Source organism: Schistocerca cancellata, chromosome 1 (assembly GCF_023864275.1).
Source record: "Schistocerca cancellata isolate TAMUIC-IGC-003103 chromosome 1, iqSchCanc2.1, whole genome shotgun sequence".
In the NCBI taxonomy this organism is placed as follows: domain Eukaryota; kingdom Metazoa; phylum Arthropoda; class Insecta; order Orthoptera; family Acrididae; genus Schistocerca; species Schistocerca cancellata.
Window position 1 is genome coordinate 695,108,134 of NC_064626.1, and position 26,366 is coordinate 695,134,499.

General features: G+C 38.0%; 1 protein-coding gene across 1 annotated transcript in view; it reads right to left on the reverse strand.

The window, feature by feature from the left end:
• The window catches only part of LOC126184492 (protein CLP1 homolog), a 67,287-nt gene that overhangs the window by 19,880 nt on the left and 21,041 nt on the right, over nt 1-26,366 (reverse strand). Inside the window, exons 5-7 of the mRNA XM_049926888.1 lie at nt 22,637-22,827; nt 10,844-11,063; nt 388-481 (exon numbers count right to left, since the gene is read on the reverse strand). Of these exons, the coding sequence (XP_049782845.1) occupies nt 388-481; nt 10,844-11,063; nt 22,637-22,827 (505 nt within the window). The remainder of the gene's footprint in view (nt 1-387; nt 482-10,843; nt 11,064-22,636; nt 22,828-26,366) is intronic.

Below are 26,366 nucleotides of genomic sequence, written 5' to 3' on the forward strand. Positions count from 1 at the left end.
TCTGCTATCATCATCTTGGTATTACTGCGCATTTACAACTGTGGTTCAGAAAAAAAATCTAACTGAATTTTCCAGTAACATTTACTAACAACCAAATCAGATTTTTTCTTGGAAATACACAGTTTAGAACTGTTTAATCAAGTTCGACTACAATATCATTTTCTTCAAATTAATGTAATTAATTATTAACTCTCTGAATGGTTTAAGTGAAGGATCTGCCCAAAAACTATTAAAGTCTTCATTAATTTTGTGTGCCTATCAATAACACATCATTTCTATTGTTTAGCCAATTGTTAACTTTACTCGTACATTATTTACATTCACCCAGAACTTTCCATACCATAATTATTAACAAAGTCTGACTTCGTAACACACTTCTATACTTACACACATATAAAACCTGCAACATTACTGTGAATGACATCATCATCTGTAGAGGCAGCGAAGCTAACAGCAAGCAAATGATGCAACAGATTAGGTCCTGAAAGCAAGAGATTTGCAATTTTATAAGTCCAATCTTACAACAGCATCAGATAACATTTTGGAGAAGGCTCTGTATAATTCAAAGTTAATCATATTCTTACAGTAATAGCACCTGGTCACAAAATTAAGCAAAGAATTAAATGTACGAATGTGACTGCGACAAGACCTATACATTTCTGGAACATTTTGGCATCTGTATCTTTGTCCCTTTCTTTAAAAAAAAAAAAATAAAAAAAAATACCCAAGTTGTAGCTTGTAAATAACATGTAATTAATGTTTCTCTTTACTCCAGCATTTGAGTGTAATGCTGACATTTAAAACTCAATGCATTAGTGTGTAAAATAAATTTCTTGCTTTAAATTAAAAAGTCTCTGGAAAAATAACTTGTGATTATTATCTAATAAACAAAGTTTTCTAGAATTCGCTTTTTTTCAGCCACACTCAAAAAGTTACAGATTCTACTGTATTTTTTAAATTGTGGACGTCAGTCCTTTTTGAGTTTTCTGTTACATACCTGCCCTTCTGTATCAAGAATTGTTAACATTTGTTTCTGTAAATAATTTACAAGTAAAGACCATTTACAGAATAGCAAAAGTATTTAAGTTTGAAAGGCACACACAAGAGAAAGAAAACTTGCTAGCTTTTGGAATAAATTCTTTGTCAAACTAGAGTGTGCATGCGCACGCGTGACCCCCCCCCCCCCCCCACACACACACACAGGGCTGCAATTCGGTAGATGGACTAAGGTGGGGTGGTGATTCTGTCAGTTGGGGTGAGAAGAGGGAGAGAGGAGGGAGGCAAGAAGTGGTGTTGAGAGTAGATAGCTAGCAGCTCAGTGGGAAGCAGCTTGTTTGCTGGCTCAGAATGTTCGAGGGAGAGGTGGCAGGTGCACTACATGCCTCGCTCCAGCACCTGCTGCTCCGCTGCTCCTCCCTATTGTATTCCTTGCCATCAAACCAGCTGCCTCCTCATAAACTATGTCTTTCATCCATTCCCATACACAAAAATTCATTGGTGTTATAAATAGGGCGATCTGGGTAGCCACAGAAGTGTAGTACCATGACCAATCCATTTCTGGGGAAAATGTTCATTTAAATATGTGCTTGTATAATAATTTTTGCTTCTCTGAATGTTCTGGTAAACTTCTGCAGATACACGTCTAGGACATGTTTTATTGCATTCAGCAAACCAATAACAATGAAATAAATGGAAATTGTGCTTCACTTCAACTTCGTACAGTTTTACGATGGCTTCATATTTGGGAAGGTGCTAAATTTCAGGTGAAATCTTTTATTAGCTGTAACTCCGTAACTAAACATTTGTGGACCTATGTTTATATGAACATTTTTCTTTAGCATTACTTGTAGAATAACTATTGAAATATTTGCATATCTTTGTGAATCACCCTGTATATATAACAATGTTTCTTTCATTTTACAACAATGACTGAACTTTCACCTGTCAGTTAACAAATACAGAAAAGTTTCAGATAACAGAAACAATAATCATATAGGAGTGACTTTACTACTTACAATATAGAACAATACTCCTTTGTTTTGTAAATAAACATTCCTTCTTTAGAGAAGAAAGAGGGGAGAAATTGGTTGAGTGCGGTTAGAAAAAAGGTATGGAGAGGTGTAGAAGATCAATCATAGCCTCATTTAATGGGTGCCCACATGTGATAAGGAGTGCGGCAAAGACGAAAAAGGAAAAGGTGTCACAGAGGGAGAGGGAGAAAGGTCGGATATAGTATATTATTAAGAATTATGCTACTTTCAGTTCAGAGATGATTGAAAGGGCAGAGTAACAAATACGATTATAAGACGAAGATCATATGAAAAGTGGAAAGTCTAATGAAATTAAGAAATTTCCATTCCATTAGCAGAAACAAAATTGGCATTCTACAGGTCAGAGCGTGGAACATTAGGCCCAATTCACACAGAAATGGTGTGGCATGCAAACAGAACATGAACAATGATCAGAATATACTGGTTTCATCAGACAAAGATATTGATGCAGTGGATCTTTTGTAACTTGTAAATGTTGAGCAAGATACTGGGTACATCCATTATTGATGAAAAAAGGGAAGAAATACGGCACATCTGACATAATGAAAGAACTGATTATGTATTTCAAATGTTCCCAGCATTTTTACAGAATGTCTCAAAACCACTTCTATATTGTCTTAAACAAAGTGAAAGACAGTTTTCATAGAAAAGCAACAGGACTGGAATGTTTTGATCATAATACTTATTTTTCATATGATTTTAATTTGAACGTAAGCCTGTGCATAACTGACTTTGTGAAAGATGTTCCAAATATTCTGACACTTTTCCCAAATCTGATCAACTGTAAATATTTCACTGCTCTTGACCAGAAATTCCTCCACTACAGGGCAATGTTTCCTACCACGTGACAGAGATTTTGCCCTTACAGAGAGGAATAAAATATCCTTTCCCTAGAAAACTAGATTCTAGTTACTGCCAATGCCAGTGACAATGGATTTGTTCTGTGAAAGATGGAACCAGAGATTTCAGGGATCTTAGCACACTGACCACAAAGGCTCATTTGAAATAACTGAGTATGTCTGCCTATAGATTTCATCTCACAACCCTACTACACAACGGGGAAGGAAATATCGTAACATCCAACAACCTTGGATTTGTCAAAGCATTGAAAAGAAGCTGAGAGGTGCTGGTGAAAGAAATTTGCCACTAGACAACATCACAGTTTTCTCTACGCTGTGTTATACAATTCTGTCAGTCAAAAGTGCAGGAAGAAAGCCTTACCTGACAGCACGTCCCACGGAATTCATATGAGCAAGCACCAAGTGAATAGTGGATTTGCACATCTGTCTGGCAAAATCCAATGATTGAGGACGGAAAATATAATGCTGACTGTACCTGTTCAGTTTAATGGCAAGAGGAATAGAGTTAAAATTTTCTGTATCCTCTGCTGCTGTCTGTGCAGATTTGTACTGCAGTGTTTTGGCCTGTGTCCACACACACACACACACACACACACACACACACACACACACACACACACACACACACAGATTCACGCAGATGCAACTGCATGATCAATGTTCTCTTGCTGCCGACGCCAGACTGCAAATCAGCATTTCCATTATATGGTGCATAGTAACCTACTTCCTTTTCATAATATTGTCAAAACTATCTTCAGAGACAGATGTAGCATTGCTTCACCTACATAAAACAATTTATTTTGTTTTGTTTTTGATGTTTATCAGATGACTTCAAATTAATCAAAACAGGTGCACATCATGGATGTCTCTGTCATGCATCCCTTTGGTGCACCACTTGTGATGTCAAACTGATGTAGCGCAGACTGAACCACACCATCTCTCTGTGAACTGTTTCATTTGTTACCATGGAGGTGCTGTGAAACAGTGCCATGTCCACACCACACATTTGCGCCATGCCATTTCTATGTGAACTGCGTCTTAGATCACTTAATTGGGCAGGAAGGTTAGAAAATGTTATACGGAAATGGATAGATTGAAGTTAGGTATCATGGGAATTAGTAAAGTTCGGTTGCATGAGGAACGGGACTTCTGGTCAAGTGAGTACCGGGTTGTTGTTGTTGTTGTTGTTGTTGTTGTGGTCTTCAGTCCTGAGACTGGTTTGATGCAGCTCTCCATGCTACTCTATCCTGTGCAAGCTTCTTCATCTCCCAGTACTTACTGCAACCTACATCCTTCTGAATCTGCTTAGTGTATTCATCTCTTGGTCTCCCTCTACGATTTTCACCCTCCACGTTGCCCTCCAATGCTAAATTTGTGATCCCTTGATGCATCAAAACATGTTCTACCAACCGGTCCCTTCTTTTTGTCTAGTTGTGCCACAAACTCCTCTTCTCCCCAATTCTATTCAATACCTCCTCATTAGTTATGTGATCTACACATCTAATCTTCAGCATTCTTCTGTAGCACCACATTTCGAAAGCTTCTATTCTCTTCTTGTCCAAACTAATTATCGTCCATGTTTCACTTCCATACATGGCTACACTCCATACAAATACGTTCCGAAACGACTTCCTGACACTTAAATCTATACTCGACGTTAACAAATTTCTCTTCTTCAGAAACGCTTTCCTTGCCATTGCCAGTCTACATTTTATATCCTCTCTACTTCGACCATCATCAGTTATTTTACTCCCTAAATAGCAAAACTCCTTTACTACTTTAAGTGTCTCATTTGCTAATCTAATTCCCTCAGCATCACCCGATTTAATTTGACTACATTCCATTATCCTCGTTTTGCTTTTGTTGATGTTCATCTTATGCCCTTCTTTCAAGACACTGTCCATTCCGTTCAACTGCTCTTCCAAGTCCTTTGCTGTCTCTGACAGAATTACAATGTCATCGGCGAACCTCAAAGTTTTTATTTCTTCTCCATGAATTTTAATACCTACTCCGAATTTTTCTTTTGTTTCCTTTACTGCTTGCTCAATATACAGATTGAATAACATCGGGGAGAGGCTACAACCCTGTCTCACTCCCTTCCCAACCATTGCTTCCCTTTCATGTCCCTCGACTCTTATAACTGCCATCTGGTTTCTGTACAAATTGTAAATAGCCTTTCGCTCCCTGTATTTTACCCCTGTCACCTTCAAAATTTGAAAGAGAGTATTCCAGTCAACACTGTCAAAAGCTTTCTCTAAGTCTACAAATGCTAGAAACGTGGGTTTGCCTTTTCTTAATATTTCTTCTACGATAAGTCGTAAGGTTAGTATTGCCTCACGTGTTCCAACATTTCTACGGAATCCAAACTGATCCTCCCCGAGGTCCGCCTCTACCAGTTTTTCCATTCGTCTGTAAAAAATTTGCGTTAGTATTTTGCAGCTGTGACTTATTAAACTGATAGTTCGGTAATTTTCACATCTGTCAACACCTGCTTTCTTTGGGATTGGAATTATTATATTCTTCTTGAAGTCTGAGGGTATTTCGCCTGTCTCATACATCTTACTCACCAGATGGTAGAGTTTTGTCATGACTGGCTCTCCCAATGCCGTCAGTAGTTCTAATGGAATGTTGTCTACTCCCGGAGCCTTGTTTCGACTTAGGTCTTTCAGTGCTCTGTCAAACTCTTCATGCAGTATCTTATCTCCCATTTCGTCTTCATCTACATCCTCTTCCATTTCCATTATATTGTCCTCAAGTACATCGCCCTTGTATAAACCCTCTATATACTCCTTCCAACTTTCTGCCTTCCCTTCTTTGCTTAGAACTGGGTTTCCATCTGAGCTCTTGATATTCATATAAGTGGTTCTCTTCTCTCCAAAGGTCTCTTTAATTTTCATGTAGGCAGTATCTATCATACCCCTAGTGAGATAAGCCTCTACATCCTTACATTTGTCCTCTAGCCATCCCTGCTTAGCCATTTTGCACTTCCTGTCGATCTCATTTTTGAGACGTTTGTATTCCTTTTTGCCTGCTCCATTTACTGCATTTTTATACAGGGTGATTCAAAAAGAATACCACAACTTTAAAAATGTGTATTTAATGAAAGAAACATAATATAACCTTCTGTTATACATCATTACAAAGAGTATTTAAAAAGGTTTTTTTTCAATCAAAAACAAGTTCAGAGATGTTCAATATGGCCCCCTCCAGAAACTCGAGCAATATCAACCCGATACTCCAACTCGTTCCACACTCTCTGTAGCATATCAGGCGTAACAGTTTGGATAGCTGCTGTTATTTCTCGTTTCAAATCATCAATGGTGGCTGGGAGAGGTGGCCGAAACACCATATCCTTAACATACCCCCATAAGAAAAAATCGCAGGGGGTAAGATCAGGGCTTCTTGGAGGCCAGTGATGAAGTGCTCTGTCACGGGCTGCCTGGCGGCCGATCCATCGCCTCGGGTAGTTGACGTTCAGGTAGTTATGGACAGATAAGTGCCAATGTGGTGGCGCTCCATCCTGCTGAAATATGAATTGTTGTGCTTCTTGTTCGAGCTGAGGGAACAGCCAATTCTCTAACATCTCCAGATACTGTAGTCCAGTTACAGTAGCACCTTCGAAGAAAAAGGGACCAAAAACTTTATTGGCTGAAATGGCACAGAAAACGTTCACCTTAGGCGAGTCACGTTCATACTGAGTTGTTTCCCGCGGATTCTCAGTGCCCCATATACAGACATTGTGACGGTTGACTTTCCCGTTAGTGTGGAAAATTGCTTCATCACCAAACACAATCTTTGAAACGAAAGATTCATCTGTTTCCATTTGAGCAAGGATAAAATCACAGAAATCGATTCTTTTAATCTTATCAGCTGCAGACAGTGCTTGAACCAATTTCAGATGATAAGGTTTCATAACTAACCTTTTTCGTAGGACTCTCCATACAGTTGATTGTGGAATTTGCAGCTCTCTGCTAGCTCTGCGAGTCGATTTTCCTGGGCTGCGAACAAATGCTTGCTGGATGTGTGCTACATTTTCATCACTCGTTCTCGGCCGTCCAGAACTTTTCCCTTTGCACAAACACCCATTCTCTGTAAACTGTCGTCGATTCACTTCTGCCGTACTCAATAACACAAAAAGCTTTCTGTTGAGCGGTCGCCATCTTAGCATCAACTGACGCTGACGCCTAGTCAACAGCGCCTCAAGTGAACAAATGTACAACCAAATGAAACTTTATAGCTCCCTTAATTCGCCGACAGATAGTGCTTAGCTCTGCCTTTTGTCGTTGCAGAGTTTTAAATTCCTAAAGTTGTGGTATTCTTTTTGAATCACCCTGTATTTTCTCCTTTCATCAATTAAATTCAATATTTCTTCTGTTACCCAAGGATTTCTATTAGCCCTCATCTTTTTACCTACTTGATCATCTGCTGCCTTCACTACTTCATCCCTCAGAGCCACCCATTCTTCTTCTACTGTATTTCTTTCCCCCATTCCTGTCAACTGTTCCCTTATGCTCTCCCTGAAACTCTCTACAACCTCTGGTTTAGTCAGTTTATCCAGGTCCCATCTCCTTAAATTAGCACCTTTTTGTAGTTTCTTCAGTTTTAATCTACAGTTCATAACCAATAGATTGTGGTCAAAGTCCACAGCTGCCCCTGGAAATGTCTTACAATTTAAAACCTGGTTCCTAAATCTCTGTCTTACCATTATATAATCTATCTGATACCTTTTAGTATCTCCAGGATTCTTCCATGTATACAACCTTCTTTTATGATTCTTGAACCAAGTGTTAGCTATGATTAAATTGTGCTCTGTGCAAAATTCTACCAGGCGGCTTCCCCTTTCATTTCTTCCCCCCAATCTATATTCACCTACTACGTTTCCTTCTCTCCCTTTTCCTACTGACGAATTCCAGTCACCCATGACTATTAAATTTTCATCTCCCTTCACTACCTGAATTATTTCTTTTATCTCATCATACATTTCATCAATTTCTTCATCATCTGCAGAGCTAGTTGGCATATAAACTTGTACTACTGTAGTAGGCATGGGCTTTGTGTCTATCTTGGCCACAATAATGCGTTCACTATGCTGTTTGAAGTAGCTTACCCGCACTCCTATTTTTTTTATTCATTATTAAACCTACTCCTGCATTACCCCTATTTGATTTTGTATTTATAATCCTGTATTCACCTGACCAAAAGTCTTGTTCCTCCTGCCACCGAACTTCACTAATTCCCACTATATCTAACTTTAACCTACCCATTTCCCTTTTTAAATTTTCTAACTTACCTGCCCAATTAAGGGGTCTGACATTCCATGCTCCGATCCGCAGAACGCCGTTTCCTTTCTCCTGATAACGACGTCCTCTTGAGTAGTCCCCGCCTGGAGGTCCGAATGGGGGACTATTTTACCTCCGGAATATTTTACCCAAGAGGACGCCATCATCATTTAATCATACAGTAAAGCTGCATGCCCTCGGGAATAATTACGGCTGTAGTTTCCCCTTGGTTTGAGTTGTCAGTACAAGGTTATAAACATAAAATCAGACATAGGTAACGCAGGAGCAAGTCTAATAATGAATAAGAAAATAGGAATGTGAGTAAGCTACTGTGAACAGCAATGAATCCATTATTGTAGTCAAGACAAACATCAAGCCAACACCCACCACAGTAGTACAGGTTTAGATGCCATCTAGCTTCACAGATGAAGAAGAGATTGAAGAAATGAACGATGAGATAAAAGAAATTATTCATATAGTTCAGGGTGATGAAAATTTAACTGTGGTGGGGGAAAGGAAGAAAAAACAGTTGGTGAACATAGACTGAGTGACAGGAATGAAAGAGGAAGCCACCTGATAAGACTTTTGCATGGAGCATAATTTAATCATTGCTAACACTTGGCTTAAGAATCATGAAATAAGGCTGTATATGTGGAAGGGGCTTGGAGACATTGGAAGGTTTCAGAATGATTATATAATCATAAGATAGAGTTTTTGGAATTAAATTTTAAACTGTAAGATATTTCCAGGGGCAGATGTGGGCTCTGACCACAATTTTGTCATTATGAACTATAGAAATTTCAAAAAGGTAGGGAATTAAGGAGACAAGACCTGTATAAGTTAAAAGAACCAGAGGTTGTACAGTTTCAAAGTGAACATTAGGCAACAGTAATGACCAACTGCAACAGGGGAAAGCATACAGTAGGAGATGAGGGATAGCTTTGAGAGATGAAATACTTAAGGCAGCAGAGGATCATATAAGTAAACAGACAAGGTCTAGTAAAAATCCTTGGATATTACAGAGATATTGAATTTAATGGATGAAAGGAGAAAATATAAAAATGCAGTAACAAGGCAAGTGATAGGAAAATGAGATTGACAGGAGGTGCAAAATGGCTATGCAGGAATGACTGCAGGACAAATGCAAGGCTGAGAAGCATGTTTAACAAGGGGGAAGGTAGAAATGCCCTACAATAAAATTAGAGAGACCTGTGGAAAAAAGGGAAGTGGTATATGACTAGCTAGAGCTCATATGGAAATCAGTACTTAGTGAAGAAGGGAAAGTTGAAAGGGGGAAGGGGTATATAGAGGGGCTGTACAAGGGAAATGAAGGTCATATTATAGGAAGGGAAGAGAAAACAGAAAGAGATGAGATGGGGGAGATAATACTATGAGAAGAATTTGACAGAGCACTGAAATACCAATGTGGAAACAAGGCCTCTGGAGTAGATGGCATTCTGTCAGTACTACTGATATACTTGGGAGAGCCAGACATGACAATACTATTCCACCTGGCATGCAAGATGTATGAGACAGGCAAAATATCCTAAGTTTGCAAGAAGAATGCAATAATTCCAATTCCAAAGTAAGCAGCAGCTGACAGGTATGAATATTACTAAACTATCAGTTTAGTAAGTCATGGCTGCATAATACTAACATAAATATTTTACAGAAGAATGGAAAAACTGTTAGAAGCTGACCTAGGGGAAGATCAATTTGGATTTTGGAGAAATATAGGAACAAGTGAAGCAATACTGACTCTTCAACTTCTCTTAGAAGATAGGTTAAGGGACGGCAAATCTACATTTGTAAAATTTATAGACTTAGTGAAAGCTTTTGACAATGTTGACTGGAATACACTGTTTGAAATTCTGATGGTATCAGTGGTACAATACAAGGAGCAAAAGGTTGTTCGCAACTTGTACAGACACTGGATGGCAGTTATAACAATCAAAGGGCATAAAAGGGAAGCCATTGTCGCAAAGAGTGTGAGATAGAGGTGCAGCGTTTATCCAGTACCACATCTCAAAGTATAATGAGAAATATTACGTTGGTGCAAAAGCTCACAGTGTTTTTGTTCTGCATGTCGGTATTCCTGTTGCTACAGGTTTATCAATCGATTGTCATTTATTATTTGTGTATCTCTGCTTTTTCGTCATCAATTGATTCGTCAACAACACCAATCATTCCTATATTGTACTGTTACTAGTGACAAGAAATGGTGTCTTTATGCTAACATAAGGAAAATAAAGGAATGGTTGGATCCAAACAAAGCAGTAACGCCACATACAAAGACCTACATGTATCCACAAAAGATAATGTTATGCATCTGTTGGAATAGTCACAGTGTGGTCTACTACGAATTGCTTGCACAAGGGTAAACATCACTGCTGACATTTAACGTCAACAATTGAGACATATTGCAGACACAATCCAAGTACAACAACCAGGAAGACTGCGTGAACCAATGCTATTCCATGCTAATGCCCAGCGGCATTCTGCTAGACTGACAAAAACACTAAGGTTCAATGTTAATATATAGCATGCGTTCTTTCAAATGTCTTTTTAACAAGAAGATGCAATAAATAAATAAACAAACAGGCTGAATGAAAAAAAAAAAAAAAACTCATGGAAGGAAAATTTAAAGAAATACCTGGTGTTACTGCAACTAGCTTTGTATGGTTATCTTCTGCTTTCATTCCCAAAGGCATGCACGAATCAGGCAATGCTGGAGCTCCGATTTTATATATTTTAAGTTCACTGAATCTCACATCAAAAGAATGTGGATACAATGGAGAACGAAGTCCATAGAAGTATTCTCTGACTCTGGAATCCCTCGCTTCAGCACGTTGACTTTGATTCCTCTCAACGACCTAAGAAAAGTATGGGAATAACAGTTAGTTCTATTTAGTCTATGCTTTTATATTACGTTCATGATAGTCTTATCACTTTTCTATTATCAAAAATCCTTGCACTTGTACGAGGGTTGTAACGTCCCACATTTTCTTAAAAATCCATTAACATACATACACAAACATCCTCGTTTGTGCTTCACATTCGATGCTTGATCTGTGTGCTATTGAAGTTTCAAACCGCTCTGGCAGATGGCAGAGACGTAGTACAGCATCAAAATGGTGTCTACATATTACTCACGTTACAAGCAGCATGCTGTTATTGGATTCTTGTGTGCAGAAAAAGAAACAGTGGTGAACATCCATAAACGTCTGCGTGCAGTGTATGACAATGCTGCAACTGATAGTAGTACAGTTGGACATTGGGTAAAGAAAGTTACAGCCTCAGGAAATGCAGAATCAGAGTTCAGCCACACTTGGGACATCCTATCATAGCCACTGCTCCAGACATGCTGGATCATGTGGATGCCATTATTCATGCCGATTGGCGCATCACAACTTGACAATTAGGGAACACACTTTGAAGATGATGAGAGTGTTAGTCACGCAGTGAAAATATGGCTAAGCCTACAGGACAAGAGCAGGGAATACATACTCTTCCACTGTGATGGAGACTACATACAAAAATAGGACATGGACAGGACATGTTGATTTATATTGTCATCAAATTCTGACTCTTAACAATAAATATTCCCTGAGAAAAAAGTGTGGGGCAATAACTATTGAATGATCCTCGTAGAATGTAAGAAAGTAATAGGATTTTACACATGCATGTTTGCCAAATAGTAAATGCCAATTGTATTATCCTGTATGGCACTGTATTCAGAGCTGGGGACAGCATACATACAACTCATTCCATGAAAAGTATATACCCTTAGCAGATTTCAATGGGGAAAGCCTTATGTTTTATTATGACTAATTTCCATCAATCTGAGCTAATGGTTCTAGTGATGACTATTATTATTAATAATAATCACTCATATCTTTGCCCTTATCCACTTTTCTTTTTGTAAGCCTCTTCTGATGGATGGTCCTCTGTTTTCTACCATCCACCTCAATTTCCAAGTAATTTTTTTGTGTACCCATGTGTTCTCTGTCTCCTTTACTTGCTGTACAGAGCACATATGGTGTCCCTTTCCATCACATACCACTTAGGGATAGGAATATTTTACACAGATGATCAAATGAAAAGTGATGCGATATGTACAATTTTTGGAAATATAACATGAAATCAATATGCTACAAAAATGGTTTTTCTCCCGTTCCCTATAATATCAACACGAAACTTTACAGATTTTATCATAAATTCAACAAAGGACTCCACAAAGACATATTTTCCATGGTCACAGCATCACAGATTTAAACTGAATTATCACTCAGTAGTCAGTCAGTCATAGCGTGTAGGCTTTATCGCTGATAAGATTTTCGCTTGTCGCATGTTTCTGAGTGATCTTTCCTATGAGGTGGGTCTGTTTTAAGGCATCAGAGTATAAAGCATGACTGCCATCATTATACGTAGGCTATTTAAGATTATATATATTACTGATAGGACGAGCAAAGGCACAGTCACATTGTAGTGATAATGCTACAGAAAAAATATATGGAAAAAACTAAACTTTTTCCTCTTTGGATTTATTATTTGTACTTGGCAACCTAACTGTACTCCATTACTAACCTTAAACTTATGAGTGTTTAAGGAAAATTTCCTATATTCGAAAAAAAATGAGATGTTGGATGTACTGTTTCCAATGGCAGGTAAAAATTTTTTATTTAAGTACTATTCACTTCCATGCACCAAAAAAGAAGTACAAATGAGAGAGCCTGTACTTCAGATTTACGAGGTTCAAAATTAAATCTGTATAATGAACATTCTTTTGATGTCTTATTTAAAAGAAGCAATACTTATAAAAATACAATTAATAAGAATGTTTTTGTGTAAAATATAAAATTGATTTTGCAGACACCACACTGGTGACAGACACTTATTATGTACTAATTATTCTATTGCCTTCTTATTCGCCATCTAGTGGTTAAAATGGAAACCATCAGTAGAGAGCATAAAAGGCTAATATCTCAGCAGTCTGACCTATACAAACAGACACAACCAATTGGCCAAAGGAGAAAGAAGAACAAATTTATCAGACATTAGAAAAAAAATTTCCCACTGGAAACACAAACAGCAAGCATGAGGGGAATTTGCAAATCACGCTCTTAAAGAAAAAAACTAATGGGTGCATCAAAGAAACAATAGGCAACAATTTCAGCACTGAAGAAGGAGAAGAAGAGTGCTGACCTCGATCAATGAAGTAAAAGAAATTAAAGACCTTGTCACCAGATGATCGCGAGCGACAGCTCTTCTATCACATCAACGAACGGTGTATCAGTACCTATTAGTGGGCATGTACTGCGTGCAGGTACTAGTACAGAGCTGCAATTCCACACTGCAGTAAGTACTGATTTGTACAGATTAGGTACCACCCCTCTCATTGCAAATGCGATGTTAGAGGAGAACATGATACAACACAGACAATTCAGTTCTTTTATACCTGACAAATGATCCACAACCCTATGGTTGTTATGAAGCCATTCCATGGGGTCCTACCCAAATCCTGGGCTGACATTCAGAAAATAAAGTTCATGGCTGGATCAATGGAAAAAGATGCAGTTCTATGGGCCACAGAAACACCTGATACATGTAAAACTTACAAAGTGTTTGAACAGTCTTTCTTGGTCAATTATTCGTCAAAGGATGTCCAAGAGAGATTGAAAAAGAAAGTTTTCAACCAGGAACCGGTTAACAAATGATAAAGTAGCAAACGCCTCTACATAGAAAAATATGTCAACAAGATAAAATACTGGGACAAAGCTATTACAACACGCGAGATATTGCAAAAACTAAAGGAATTATTGCAAGTTGCATTATTTTTTAAAAACTGCTAAGTACACCCAACAAAGCCACTGACAAGTCAGTGTATGACAACACCTTAGTGTGAATGTGACTAGCTTCTAAAGTTACTGTATTTACTAGAATCTAAGCCGCAGTCGAATCTAAGCTGCATCTGAAAAATGAGACTCGAAATCAAGGAAAAAAAAAAATATTTCCCCGAATCTAAGCCGCACCTGAAATTTGAGACTCGAAATGCAAGGGGAGAGAAAAATTTTAGATTGCACCTCCAAATCGAAACAAAGTTGGTCCATTGTAACATGAGACACAATTTAGGTCGAATGGATGAAGATACAGCCACAGTAGTTTGGTTCGAGTCATAAGCTTAGCAGTTAAACATGGGTACCCTTCCTTTTTCATATCCTTCGTCTGGTTTGAATTGATTGCTTATTTTGCATTGATCTGATAAGTGCCATTATCTTTGTTATAGGTGTTTACGTCACTCTAAGCTGAAAATGCATTATTGTACTGTGTCATGCATTGTTGGTCGCATTCTGATAATCAGTGTTTACGACCTGTCACTGCTCGCGGCACGGCTTGCTTTTGTGCGCGCTACTGCCGCTTACAATAAAAAGAAAGAGAGGAATGTCTCATTAGCGAAACAATGGCAAGTGACTGCTATTTGTTGTTACTTACACTGCTGCTTTCTTTGATAATGATCGACAAGAACCAAATAATAGAATGCGTATGATAGAAGATGTTCTGAATGAGAGTTTAGCAAAAATTTTTCTCAGTCTGAAAATCTTTGCAGAGACCTCTTTAGTACATTACACTCTGCACAGAAATTAGAGTCATCTTAGATTTTAAAATCTAGTCAGTTGCCATACTTCATTTCTGACTGTATCACTATTCAACATAAGAATAATATGAACATAAACATGAAATGATATGTATATTCTTCCAGGTTTGCTGTTGTCTCACTCTAGTTTCATAGTTTATTAGGCAGTCAGGATTTAAATGAGATAGTAGCAAACATGAAAGAATAGATGGCATTATGTTTACATTCGTATTATTCTTATGGTGAAGAGAATACTGCATGTGATTCACGATTCATAAAAGTTCCTATTAGCAGCCATCTCTTGTCACAGGTAGGAAAAAGTTCAGAACGTAGAGTTGGCCATATTGACATACATTCTAGATTTTTAGTGATGACTTCAAATGCAGAATGTGTTGTTGTCTTCAGTCTGTGGGCTGGTTTGATGCAGCTCTCCACACTTTTCTATCCTGTGCAATGCAGAGTATCAACACTTATAAAATAAGAATGAAAATAACTTACAAATTAAAGGCTGAAATTTAAAACAAAATTTTATTAGGTTTGTAATACATCTTGTAAGAAATGTTTAAAATATCAGTCATGATTCTGAATCACTATCACTCGATTCTTTGTTGCTCATTTCTTCATACAGAGCATCGTCCTCCATACAATCTAGTGCATTGGATAGCGAACATTTTTTTAAATGCTTGTTGCACAGTCTGATTTGGAACACACTTCCATGCATCATAAATCCACTGGCACACTTGTGACAAACTTGCGTGTTTTACAGGTCCTGATGGTGTCAGTTGTCTGTTGATTTTTGAAATCCAGACTGTGTACATTCATTTAAGCTTGTCCTTAAATGGTTTATTTAAACAGACGCCAAGTGGTTGCAGAATTGACATCATCCCACCTGGAATTACCGCCAAATATGTTTTGCTTTCCTCTAATTTTCGTTTAACTGCAGGTGTTGTATGGCCTGCGTACGCATGTAATACCAACAGGCTGCATAAACCAAGCATTGCGCCAGGATGACAATTCCACAAACGCGTAATCCATTCCAGCACCATGTCCTCGGAAAACCACCCAGTTTCGTTTGCTCGTACAACTACAGTTTTTGGAAACACTTCCGATTTCAGTAAAGTCTTTCGCTTGAAAACTATGAATGGGGGTAATTTATGTCCATCTGCTGTGCAAGCAAGCATGATGGACATCAGCTGTTTTTCACCCCATGATATAAGAACATTTACGTCTTTCTTTCCTTTGGCGTCAACCGTATAATTTGACAGCATGTTAAAATATACGGTGGTCAGCATTTTCTATTTGACCAAGAAGGTATTACTTTTCTGTGCACCGCCTAATTATGAAGCGCTGAAATTCCACAAGTTTTTCTTCATAATTTTTCGTCAGTTTCTGTGCAATTGAAGTTTGCCTCTGAAGTGAAATCCCCAGCACTTCATAAACAGATCAATTCAGCTGTGACTAGCCTTAAAATTTTTGATGTTTTGCTCTCTAGCAATTTCATGTGCCTTAATTTTTAAAATTTCGGCATTCACAGGCTGGAATTTCTGACACTGTCTCTTAACAAGCTCATTTAAAATCACTTCTAGTGCATGATATCGGCCACACTTTGGCCCACTAAATGCTTTCCTGCTACTTGAACATTCAAATAATTTGTCTCTCTGCAGTCGCCATCGGCCGATGATGCTCTCATCAATCCCGTATCGCAGACCTGCAGCTCAATTAGAACTTTGTTCCGCAAAAGAAATAGCGCCTCTTGAATTTGGCACTATAATGAAAGCACTGCATTATGGTTCACTAACACCAACAAGCACTTCAGAAAATTCCACGAAGCAGCTGGTGCCAATACGTGAAACCTTAATGAGACCCAGCATATCAACTCATGCGACAATCCTAAAGCCTTGTGCATTGTTGGTATTTTTGTGTAAAGACATTTATTTTTGTTGCTAGAAATATTTGAAAGGTTGCTACATTTGAAGATGAACAACACAGAATTTCTATTTACTTCGTTGGGTAATGTATGAAAATGCAGTGGTCAAAACTTGGGGTCTTCTACCTGACAGAGAGGTTTTGGCGCCAGTATTTATCTCTGTGTCTGAAAAGCATGCCTGTGTAGCACTACATATATTCGACAGCAGAAGTTAGTTTTGGTGGCACCAACCAACATTTTTCAGAACTTCTGCTTACTTTGCGCTCAATTCTAAGCCGCAGGGGGTTTCTGGATTACAAAAACCAGAAAAAAAGTGCGGCTTAGATTCGAGTAAATACGGTACTGATTAATTCACATAGCAAATGGAAGATCAAATTTTTCATAATGAACATTTAAACAAACATCATGTATTGTATAATGTTTATTATTGAACATCAAGGGACAATTCCTATTGACCTTAGTGGCAATATAATGTTAACAACAAACTTTACAGATTTTATCATAAATTAAACAAAGGACTCCAGAAAGACATATTTTCCATGAATTAAACTGAATTGTCACTGACAGAAGTTCGCTTATCATATGTTTCTGAGTGATCTTCACTATTGCATATATTTCGCCTTCCTATGAAGTGAGTTTGTTTTATGGCATCAGAGTGTAGCACGGAACTGCTGCCATTATATGCAGACTATTTAATATTATGTAGATAAATGTTAGGACAGGAGCGTAGGCACTGTTACATTGTACTGGTTACACAAACATAGAAAAGGTATATGGAAAAGGTAGAACTTATTCTTTTTCCTCTTGGAGCTCCTATCTGTACTTAGCAACCTTATTAATCTTAAACTTAAATGTGTTTAAGAGAAATTTCCTATGTTCCACTGGAAGCTAAAAAATATTTAGGGATGGGAGAGAGAGCCTATACTTCCCATTTATGTGGTTCAAAATTAATTCTGAATAAATAACATTTTTTGCTATCTTTATGAATATTAATATTTTTGTGTAAAAGACAAAATTGTCTGTTTTTTACCATCCATTGCAATTTCCAAATACTACGTAAATATTATCAGCCCCGGTGTGTTCTCTGTATTCTGTACTTGCTGCACAGAGTGCAAATTGTGTCCCTGTTCACCACATTCCACTCAGGGACAAGAAAATTTCACATACATGTTACAGCAAAATGTAAGGCAAAAATCTTCAATTTTTGGCAATGTAATGTGAAATCTGCAAGATAACACAAAACTAAAATGTAACAAGACTTTGCATTTTTCCTTGTTTCCATATTAAAATGTCACAATTCTGAAGGTAGGCGTTTGCTAATATAGGTAACTGACACTTATTGAACGATAAAGTTGGATTTTGACTTTTTTGCTCTCAGTGCTGAAAACTGTATGTAACCTTAACATGTAAGCTGATTTGCCAGGTAAAGAACTATCAAACAAAAATAACCTACTTCAAATGATCTCCATTCTAGTAACAATTTGTCATTGACTTGATATTTCCTGACACTTTTGCAAGAACTATCATACAAAAAAATGACTTGCTGTTGAGACATCTTTACTGCAGTGAATCAATTAAACTATCTATTTTTCAGTATGAAAGCATATATATGAAAAATACCAAATATGGTACTGTGTAAATGCATAAATCAACATGGCATCTAACCTATGCCCTGATCCACATGACACACCACACTGCTACCACAAACATAATTTACAAAATAGTAAAAATAATATTGTATAAATACTGAAATAAACATTCTCAGTTTTACAGCCAGAAAAATGTTTGCATGAGCTCATGTGTACTTGGTTTGACTCCACTTTTATTTAAATATTTGTGAAACTTAAGTGATGTATTTGATGATTTTTGTATTCATAATTGCGCACTACAAAAATATGCAGTTTAACTGACACACCACATTAATGAACTCCCCAAACCAAGACATTTTTGCTATGATTTCTTGACAAAAACATCAGGCAATCTCTCATCACCAGCTAAAACCATTATCTATATTCCTAGTTAAATTATGGCTACAGGTCCATGTATATTAAGTCTGTGTTCCTCCCTCTAATTCTTGTATAAGCCAGGGAGTGATAATGAACTCTATTAATGCTGACAAGACAAAGATTTTGTTACATGTATTTACTATAGCAAGTCTAAGTTGTGTATGATATTCTGAAGGGATACATATCATTTCATAATTAAATGGAAAAGCGACTTTTCACATCGTCAGCAGGCTATGTGGATACTGTCAATTTTCTGGTATTGTGCTGTTCAAATTTAGACACTGGGTGACAGTCTTCACAATTCAGTAAAGTACTGACAGAGTGGCAGCATAACGTCGCAGAAGCGAATTCTGAAATTATGACAATGCTTTCTGTTGAACTTTCAACAGTTTATTGCTGCAAAACTATTTTTTCCTTAATGGGCTTACTATAATCATTTTATTTTTTAAAATAATTCAAATAATGTGATCTATTATGTCAGTAAATACACTAGGTAGTCAAAAGTATTTGAACACCCCAAAAACATACCTTTTTCATATTAGGTGCATTGTGCTGCCAATTACTGCCAGGTACCCCATATCAGCAACCTCAGTAGTCATTAGACCTTGTGAGAGAACACAATGGGGTGCTCCACGGAACTCATGGACTTCGAATGTGGTGAGGTGACTGGGTGTCACTTGTGCCATATGTCTGTATGCGAGATTTCCACTCTTCTACACATCCCTAGGTCACTGTTTCCAATGTGATAGTGAAGTGTAAACGTGAGGGACACATCCAGCACAAAAGCGTACGGGCCGATTCGTCTGTTGACTGACAGAGACCGACAACAGATAAAGAGGGTCGTAACGTGTAATAAGCGGACATCTATCCAGATCATCACACAGGAATGCCAAACTGCAACAAGATCCACTGCAAGTACTATGACAGTTAGGCGGGAGGTGAGAAAACTTGGATTTCATGATCAAGCAGTTGCTCATAAGCCACACATCACTCCGGTAAATGCCAAACGACACCTTGCTTGGTGTAAGGAGCGTAAACATTGGGTGATTAAACAGTGGAAAAATGTTGTGTGGAGTGACGAATCATGGTACACAATGTGGCAATCTGATGGCAGGGTGTGGGTATAGCAAATGCCTGGTGAACGTCATCTGCCAGCGTGTGCAGTGTTGACAGTAAAATTCGGAGGCAGTGGGGTTATGCTGTGGTTTTGTTTTTCATGGAGGAAGCTTACACACCTTGTTATTTTGTGAGACATTATCACAGCACAGGCCTACACTGATGTTTTAAGCACCTTCTTGTTTCCCACTATTGAAGATCAATTCAGGAATGGCGATTGCATCTTTCAACACGATCGAGCACGTGTTCATAACGCACAACCTGTGGCGAGTGGTTAGACAACAATAACATTCCTGTCATGGACTGGCCTGCTCAGAGTCCTGACCTGAATCCTATAGAACACCTTTGGGATGTTTTCGAATGCCAACTTCGTGCCAGGCCTCACTGAGTGACATTGATGCCTCTCCTCAGTGCAGCACTCCATGAAGAATGGGCTGCCATTCCCCAAAAAACCTTCCAGCACCTGGTTGAACGTATGCCTGTGAGAGTGGAAGCTGTCATCAAGATTAAGGGTGGGCCAACATCATATTGAATTCCAGCATTACCAATGGAGGGCGCCACGAACTTTTAAGTCCTTTTCAGCCAGGTGTCCAGATACTTTTGATTACATGGTGGGTACATTTATTTTTTAATTTTCAACTTAACACTGAAAAACAACGAAATTAGATAAAATAAGGAACAATTGGCACTTCAAAAATAACTAAACAGAAACTAACATAAAAATTGGCAAAAAATGATGCCAAACGTGGCAGAAAATAGCACCAAACCTGGCAGAAAAATAATACCAAAACTGACGAAAAATAACACTCAAATTTGCAAAAAATAACAAAGAAATTGGATATAAAATAAAACGATTCTCTTACGACCCTATCAATACTTCCGTCATAGAATGAGATTTTCACTCTGCAGCGGAGTGTGCGCTGATATGAAACTTCCTGGCCGATTAAAACGGCGTGCCAGACCGAGATTCGAACTCAGAACCTTTGCCTTTTGCGGGCAAGTGCTCTACCATCTGAGCTACCCAAGCACAACTCATGCCCCATCCTCTTGAGCACTTGCCCATGAAAGGCAAAGGTCGCGAGTTTGAGTCTCGCTCTGGCACACAGTTTTAATCTGCCGGGAAGTTTCAATACTTCTGTCATTCTATACACTTATACCTTTCCTCTGTGCACTTAGGATATAATGCTTTAGGGAAATGCATCAACAGTTTCTTTAGGATTAGAGGGGGAGGGGGGGGGAGGGGCAGGTGATCAGCTCATGATGTCCACACATGTTAGTTCACTCGATTACATGTACACCTTGCAGTATATGTCCAACTTAATGAGAGTTTTTTCTACAAATCATACTTAAAAAAAGTTAAGCAACCAGAAGGCAAAGTTAAATTGCAGGTGTCAACACATGATAGTGTTGGTAGCATGTGTAGAGCATCAGAAATCACATAAACAAAGGGAGCACGAGACATATGTTCCACAGTAGTATCAATATTTCACAGATATATTATGTATTTCAATGTGATAGTCATGGTGACATGGTCAGCCTGAACAGATATGTGAGGGTACCTGTTTCTGACAGATGATTAATAGCTATACCAAGGGAGATTAGTGGGTCACATCAGGGGCTCACATTAGAAAATGACATGAGCTAATAACATATTACTGTAGACATACTACAAGCACATGTTTTTCCTCTCATGAAGGAATCCCACTCTAAGCCTCAGCAGCAGTGCATCAAGAACTGATACTTAGAGAAGACTTTCTCTGTGATTCTAAGTTAGAACTATCAGTAAGGCACAGCAGTACAAGTTGAGCATCTGATGTATAAGCTATGTAGATTTGGACCAATCCTATATAACAAATGCTTGAAAAAGTCTGTAGCAGAAATTCAGTACCAAGCTTAACTTCAGGGAGTAGAACCCACCTGATTCCCTAACTGAAGTGTACTTTCAAATCTATGAGTAATTTATACCTTGTGTACTAACCAAATTAGTCTCCCCCCCCCTCCCTTCCCCCCCCCCCCCCACCTCTCTCTCTCTCTCTCTCTCTCTCTCTCTCTCTCTCTCTCTCTCTCTCTCTCTCTCTCTCTCTCTCTCTCTCTCTCCTGAATCCCACTACTTTGTTTGCACTGTGGACCAGAAAATCGAAACCTGGTCTTCCCAAATAACAAATGACCACTGAAGGAACACAAGATATTTAGAGATAACCAATGCAGCTTCAGGTCAACTATCAGGGATGAGACACAGATCTGGTGGCCATGAAAGCCTCAGCACATAACATTCAGTCTCATATGCTTAGCAATATATGCAACAAACACCCAAGTACAGTCTTTTGACAAGAAATCGATTGTCCATGCATAGCCCAAGTATCAGGGATGAAGTACCTACATGACTAGTATAAACCTCAATCTGTCATCAAAAGAATATTTGTGGAATATGTTCACATACATGTCACCGACTATGAGCCATCCTCAAATAGCCCAGATACAAAAACGTTTCTTTTAAGACAAAGGTTGCGGGTTCGAGACCCTGATCAGAATACAATTCTAATCTGCTGGAAACATCCAACATTGTTACTATTAAATCTGCAATAAGACTTTGCAGATTTAAATTCATGTATCATTATGAGAGCAGTTTAGAGATGCATAACTGACAGGAACATCGAAGAAAAACTACAAACTAAATTTTACTTGCATCGACAGAGCATCGGTAACATTAATAGCTAAGTGTTAGCACAATGTTACATAAAATAACAACAAAAAATTACTCACTCCACCACTCTTGGGAAGGAATACCACTTTTACAAATGGTGGCATGTCACGTACTAATTCATTATAAAGTCGTTCTTGATCCAGCACAATAATAATATCTACTTCAAATGCTTGGGCAACATGTGTCAGAAGTTTATAACCATCGCCTTTAACCCAACCACATGTGTTGATTATCACTCCAGAGGCGTTTGCTGTGGACAGAAAGACAGCACATGTTCTTAACACTTTTTTGGACCAAAATCGGGTTTTTCAGTAAATACATATACAGATATTGCTAGTATTAGACATAAGGTAAAGAACTAATTTGCAAAGTAGTAGTTTTTTTTCCCTCCCCCTTCAAGTAATCAGGTCTGCCACCATTCTGCCCTGGCTGTATTCCGTGTTTGCCAGATTGGAGCTATGATGAATTAAGAAGCAGAGCTCTCTGATAAATTCTTTGCAGTTACTTCTGCACATAAGGCCTGTTTATAACTACAGTTTGGATAATATTTATTACGTGTTTTCTTTTATTCTGAGTGGATTAGAAATAGACTGTCAGAGACAAAGTCATGTACGTCTTTTGTTGTCTTTCAGAAGTCACTGCTGCACTGCTGCTTTTTCTCAAGGTGATATGGTGGAGTAGTTATGACACTGAAATAATACTTGGAAGGAGTGGGGTTCTAATTCGCATCCACACACACTGCTTCAGATGAAGACTGCGACTTGTTTTAAGAGACTAGATTGCGTTGTTATCAGTTTCCCAATTCTCTCAGAACATTCAGGTCATAATTACGACAGAAAGAAGGGAAAAAAAGCAGTGTTGTACTTCTGTATCAGAGATCTAGCTGCTGTGACAAATTAATGCTACTAGCCAAATTAGTACCATAAACAGTTTTGCTAAAAAAAGCATGTTGATTCATGGAGGTCAAAAAGATAAGTAAATAAGCAAAAAGATAGTTATGTTTGGGAATGTCAGTGCAGGAGAAGGGCCAGGCTGGCCACTCTGGGCTGGCACTGTAGGGAGGGCCACTCCCTCAACATCTACTCAACACTAACATAAGGGAACATAACTTTTAGCAATAATAATAATAATAATAATGGTTGAACTCGTGAACATGTCGCTATCAACTTACTTAAAAGACGAACTCAGAATATTTAGTAGTTACAGCTGAAAGACATTGTAAAACATAGTCAACAAAAATATGTAGACACTGAAGTAATAAAAGACGACAAAGACCAAACTTAGGTTAACAGTGCCATTCAGAGAGTATTGTAAGAATAGAGACTATTACACACTCACTATAAAACAGAATGCAGAGAAACTGATTTAGTAAACATAACAGCAACTCACATGCCTGTAATAAGGGCAAGATGTGAATCCTACAACAATTTTCACAGTCAGATCCTAGTGAAAAATCTTTTAAAAAATCCTAGGATTTTGTTGTACTGCAGACACCAGACAAGAAGCAGGAATATTAAATACCATACTAAAAAATGTACCAATCTCTGGCCACTGCATAGACTTACAAACAAATGAGAGATGTTGGCATTAACACCCCCGGTATAAAAAAAAAAAAATTATGGCTTATTAAAGTGAACAAGGCACTAGGCCCTGATGGACTTCCAGTTATATTTTAATAAACCCCTTCCAAGCTCATTGAGAATAACTTTCATAATGAGACATCTGCAATAACGGTGAAAGATGGATGCACAGAATTATTTACCAATATTTCTGACATCCATCTTTTGCAACTGCCAAGAGCATATTCTAAGCTCAAACTTTACGATATTCCCGGAAAAAAGAAAGCCTCTCTCAAAGAAGCAGATGTATTTAGAATACAACTTGCTTATCCAGACAGAACATTTTGTAAACAACAGATCCAAGTGAATAAGCAGATTTCATCTTCCTAGAACATTGTACATTGTCAACTACTAACCAAGATACAGTCATATGAAGTATCTTCCCAGATATATGATTGGCTCTATGAACATTTGACTATTAGAATACAGTACATTACAATGGACAACAAATGTTCTACAGTAAAGAAATTAAAATCAGCTGTGTCTTAAGGAGGTGAAATAAGACCTCCAATATTCTCAATACATGTATGTGATTTACTAGCTAGCAACAGCAGCACTATAAGAACATTCACATACAATGCTGCTTTCTACAGGCAATTACCATTGTCAGGCACTCATAATAAAATGCAGAAAGACTCTGACAAAATTTCAACTTGGTGTAATGAACAACTCTATTTAAATATAGATAAATGTGTGATAATGGCTACAGCAAAGAGGTAGTTGTGGGAAAATGCAATGTACCTGTAGATAAATTGTGTATAAAATACCAATGCAACTAATTCTAGGGTAATATTCAAATGTTTAAAGTCATTACCAAGTAGGCATGACAATAGACACCAAATGAATTCAGATACATACCGCTAGGGCTGAGAGAGATCAGTATAGCCCATACAAAACGAAAATGCTCAAGGAACGCAAACTGGAGTTCTAGCAAGTAAGATGATGCAGTTCTTGTGAAACCCTCTTGGGTAAATTTAGAAAACTTGTGTTTGAAAACCGTGCGAGCATTATGCTGCTGCAATCATATTTCCCATACAAAGATCGTGGAACCACATAAGGGTGTATACAGAGACTTACAGAGCACCCCCCCCCCCCCACCCCAAATAAATAAATAAATAATCACTTAATAAAGATGGACTAGAAGAGAAAATCGACAATACTGGTGTGAAGCCACTCTTCATCATGCATCTTGACAGTGGCATGCAAAGTGTACACATAGATGCTTCAAATCATTCCTGGTGCTTTTACCAGATGGCTGTACACATGGAACTGAAGTTGATTTGCTTTAAGCACAAACAAACATGGATGTTTAACAATGATACACTCTACTAATAGGAGCAAGTAAAATTTGTAGTGGCTGAAGAGAATTAAGTGCTAAAAGTGTGTCAAGGGATATCAATATGGGGTGGAGGCATGAGGATTCTTGTGCCTCCAAGGCAAAATACTGCAGAGGTTGTCTCCCCCTCCTTGTCACCTTGTGAATTACATCATAATTGTCTTTCTGACAATATGTAGTTTGATTTGTGGCACACAGCAGCAGAATCCACTATAACCGTCTCAACAGATGTTTACTGCTTGTATTTAGTCAAATTAGTTTATTTACTCATGATTCTAAAATACTTACACAGATTATTTACAGAAGAATAGAAAAACTGATTGAAACTCACTCAGCAAAGATCAGTATGGCTTCTGGAGAAATGTAGGAACACACAAGGCAATACTGTCCCTACAACTTGTCTTAGAAGATAAATGAAGAAAGGCAAATCTACACCTATAGCATTCGCACATTTTAGTGAAAGTGTCTGACAAAGTTGTGCAGAAAATAATCTTTAAAATTTTGAATGTAAGAGGGATACACTACAAGGAGCAATGGTTATCTACAGGCTGTGCAGAAACCATATTGCAAGTATAAGAGTCAAAGGATATGACCGGCGGCAGTAGTTGAGAAGGGAGTGAGACAGGGTGGTAGTCTACCATCTGTGGTTTCATCTCTCTTAATGCTGATTCTTGGATCAAGTACATCACAATAAATTTATCTTGCTTCAGTTTATCTCTAAACGGATAATACGTTACATTAAACTGCCCTCAGACATTCTACATTTTAAGTTCACTGAACTGGAGAATTGATCATACAATGTACCCTTTCATGGCTGGTACTGATATCACTTAA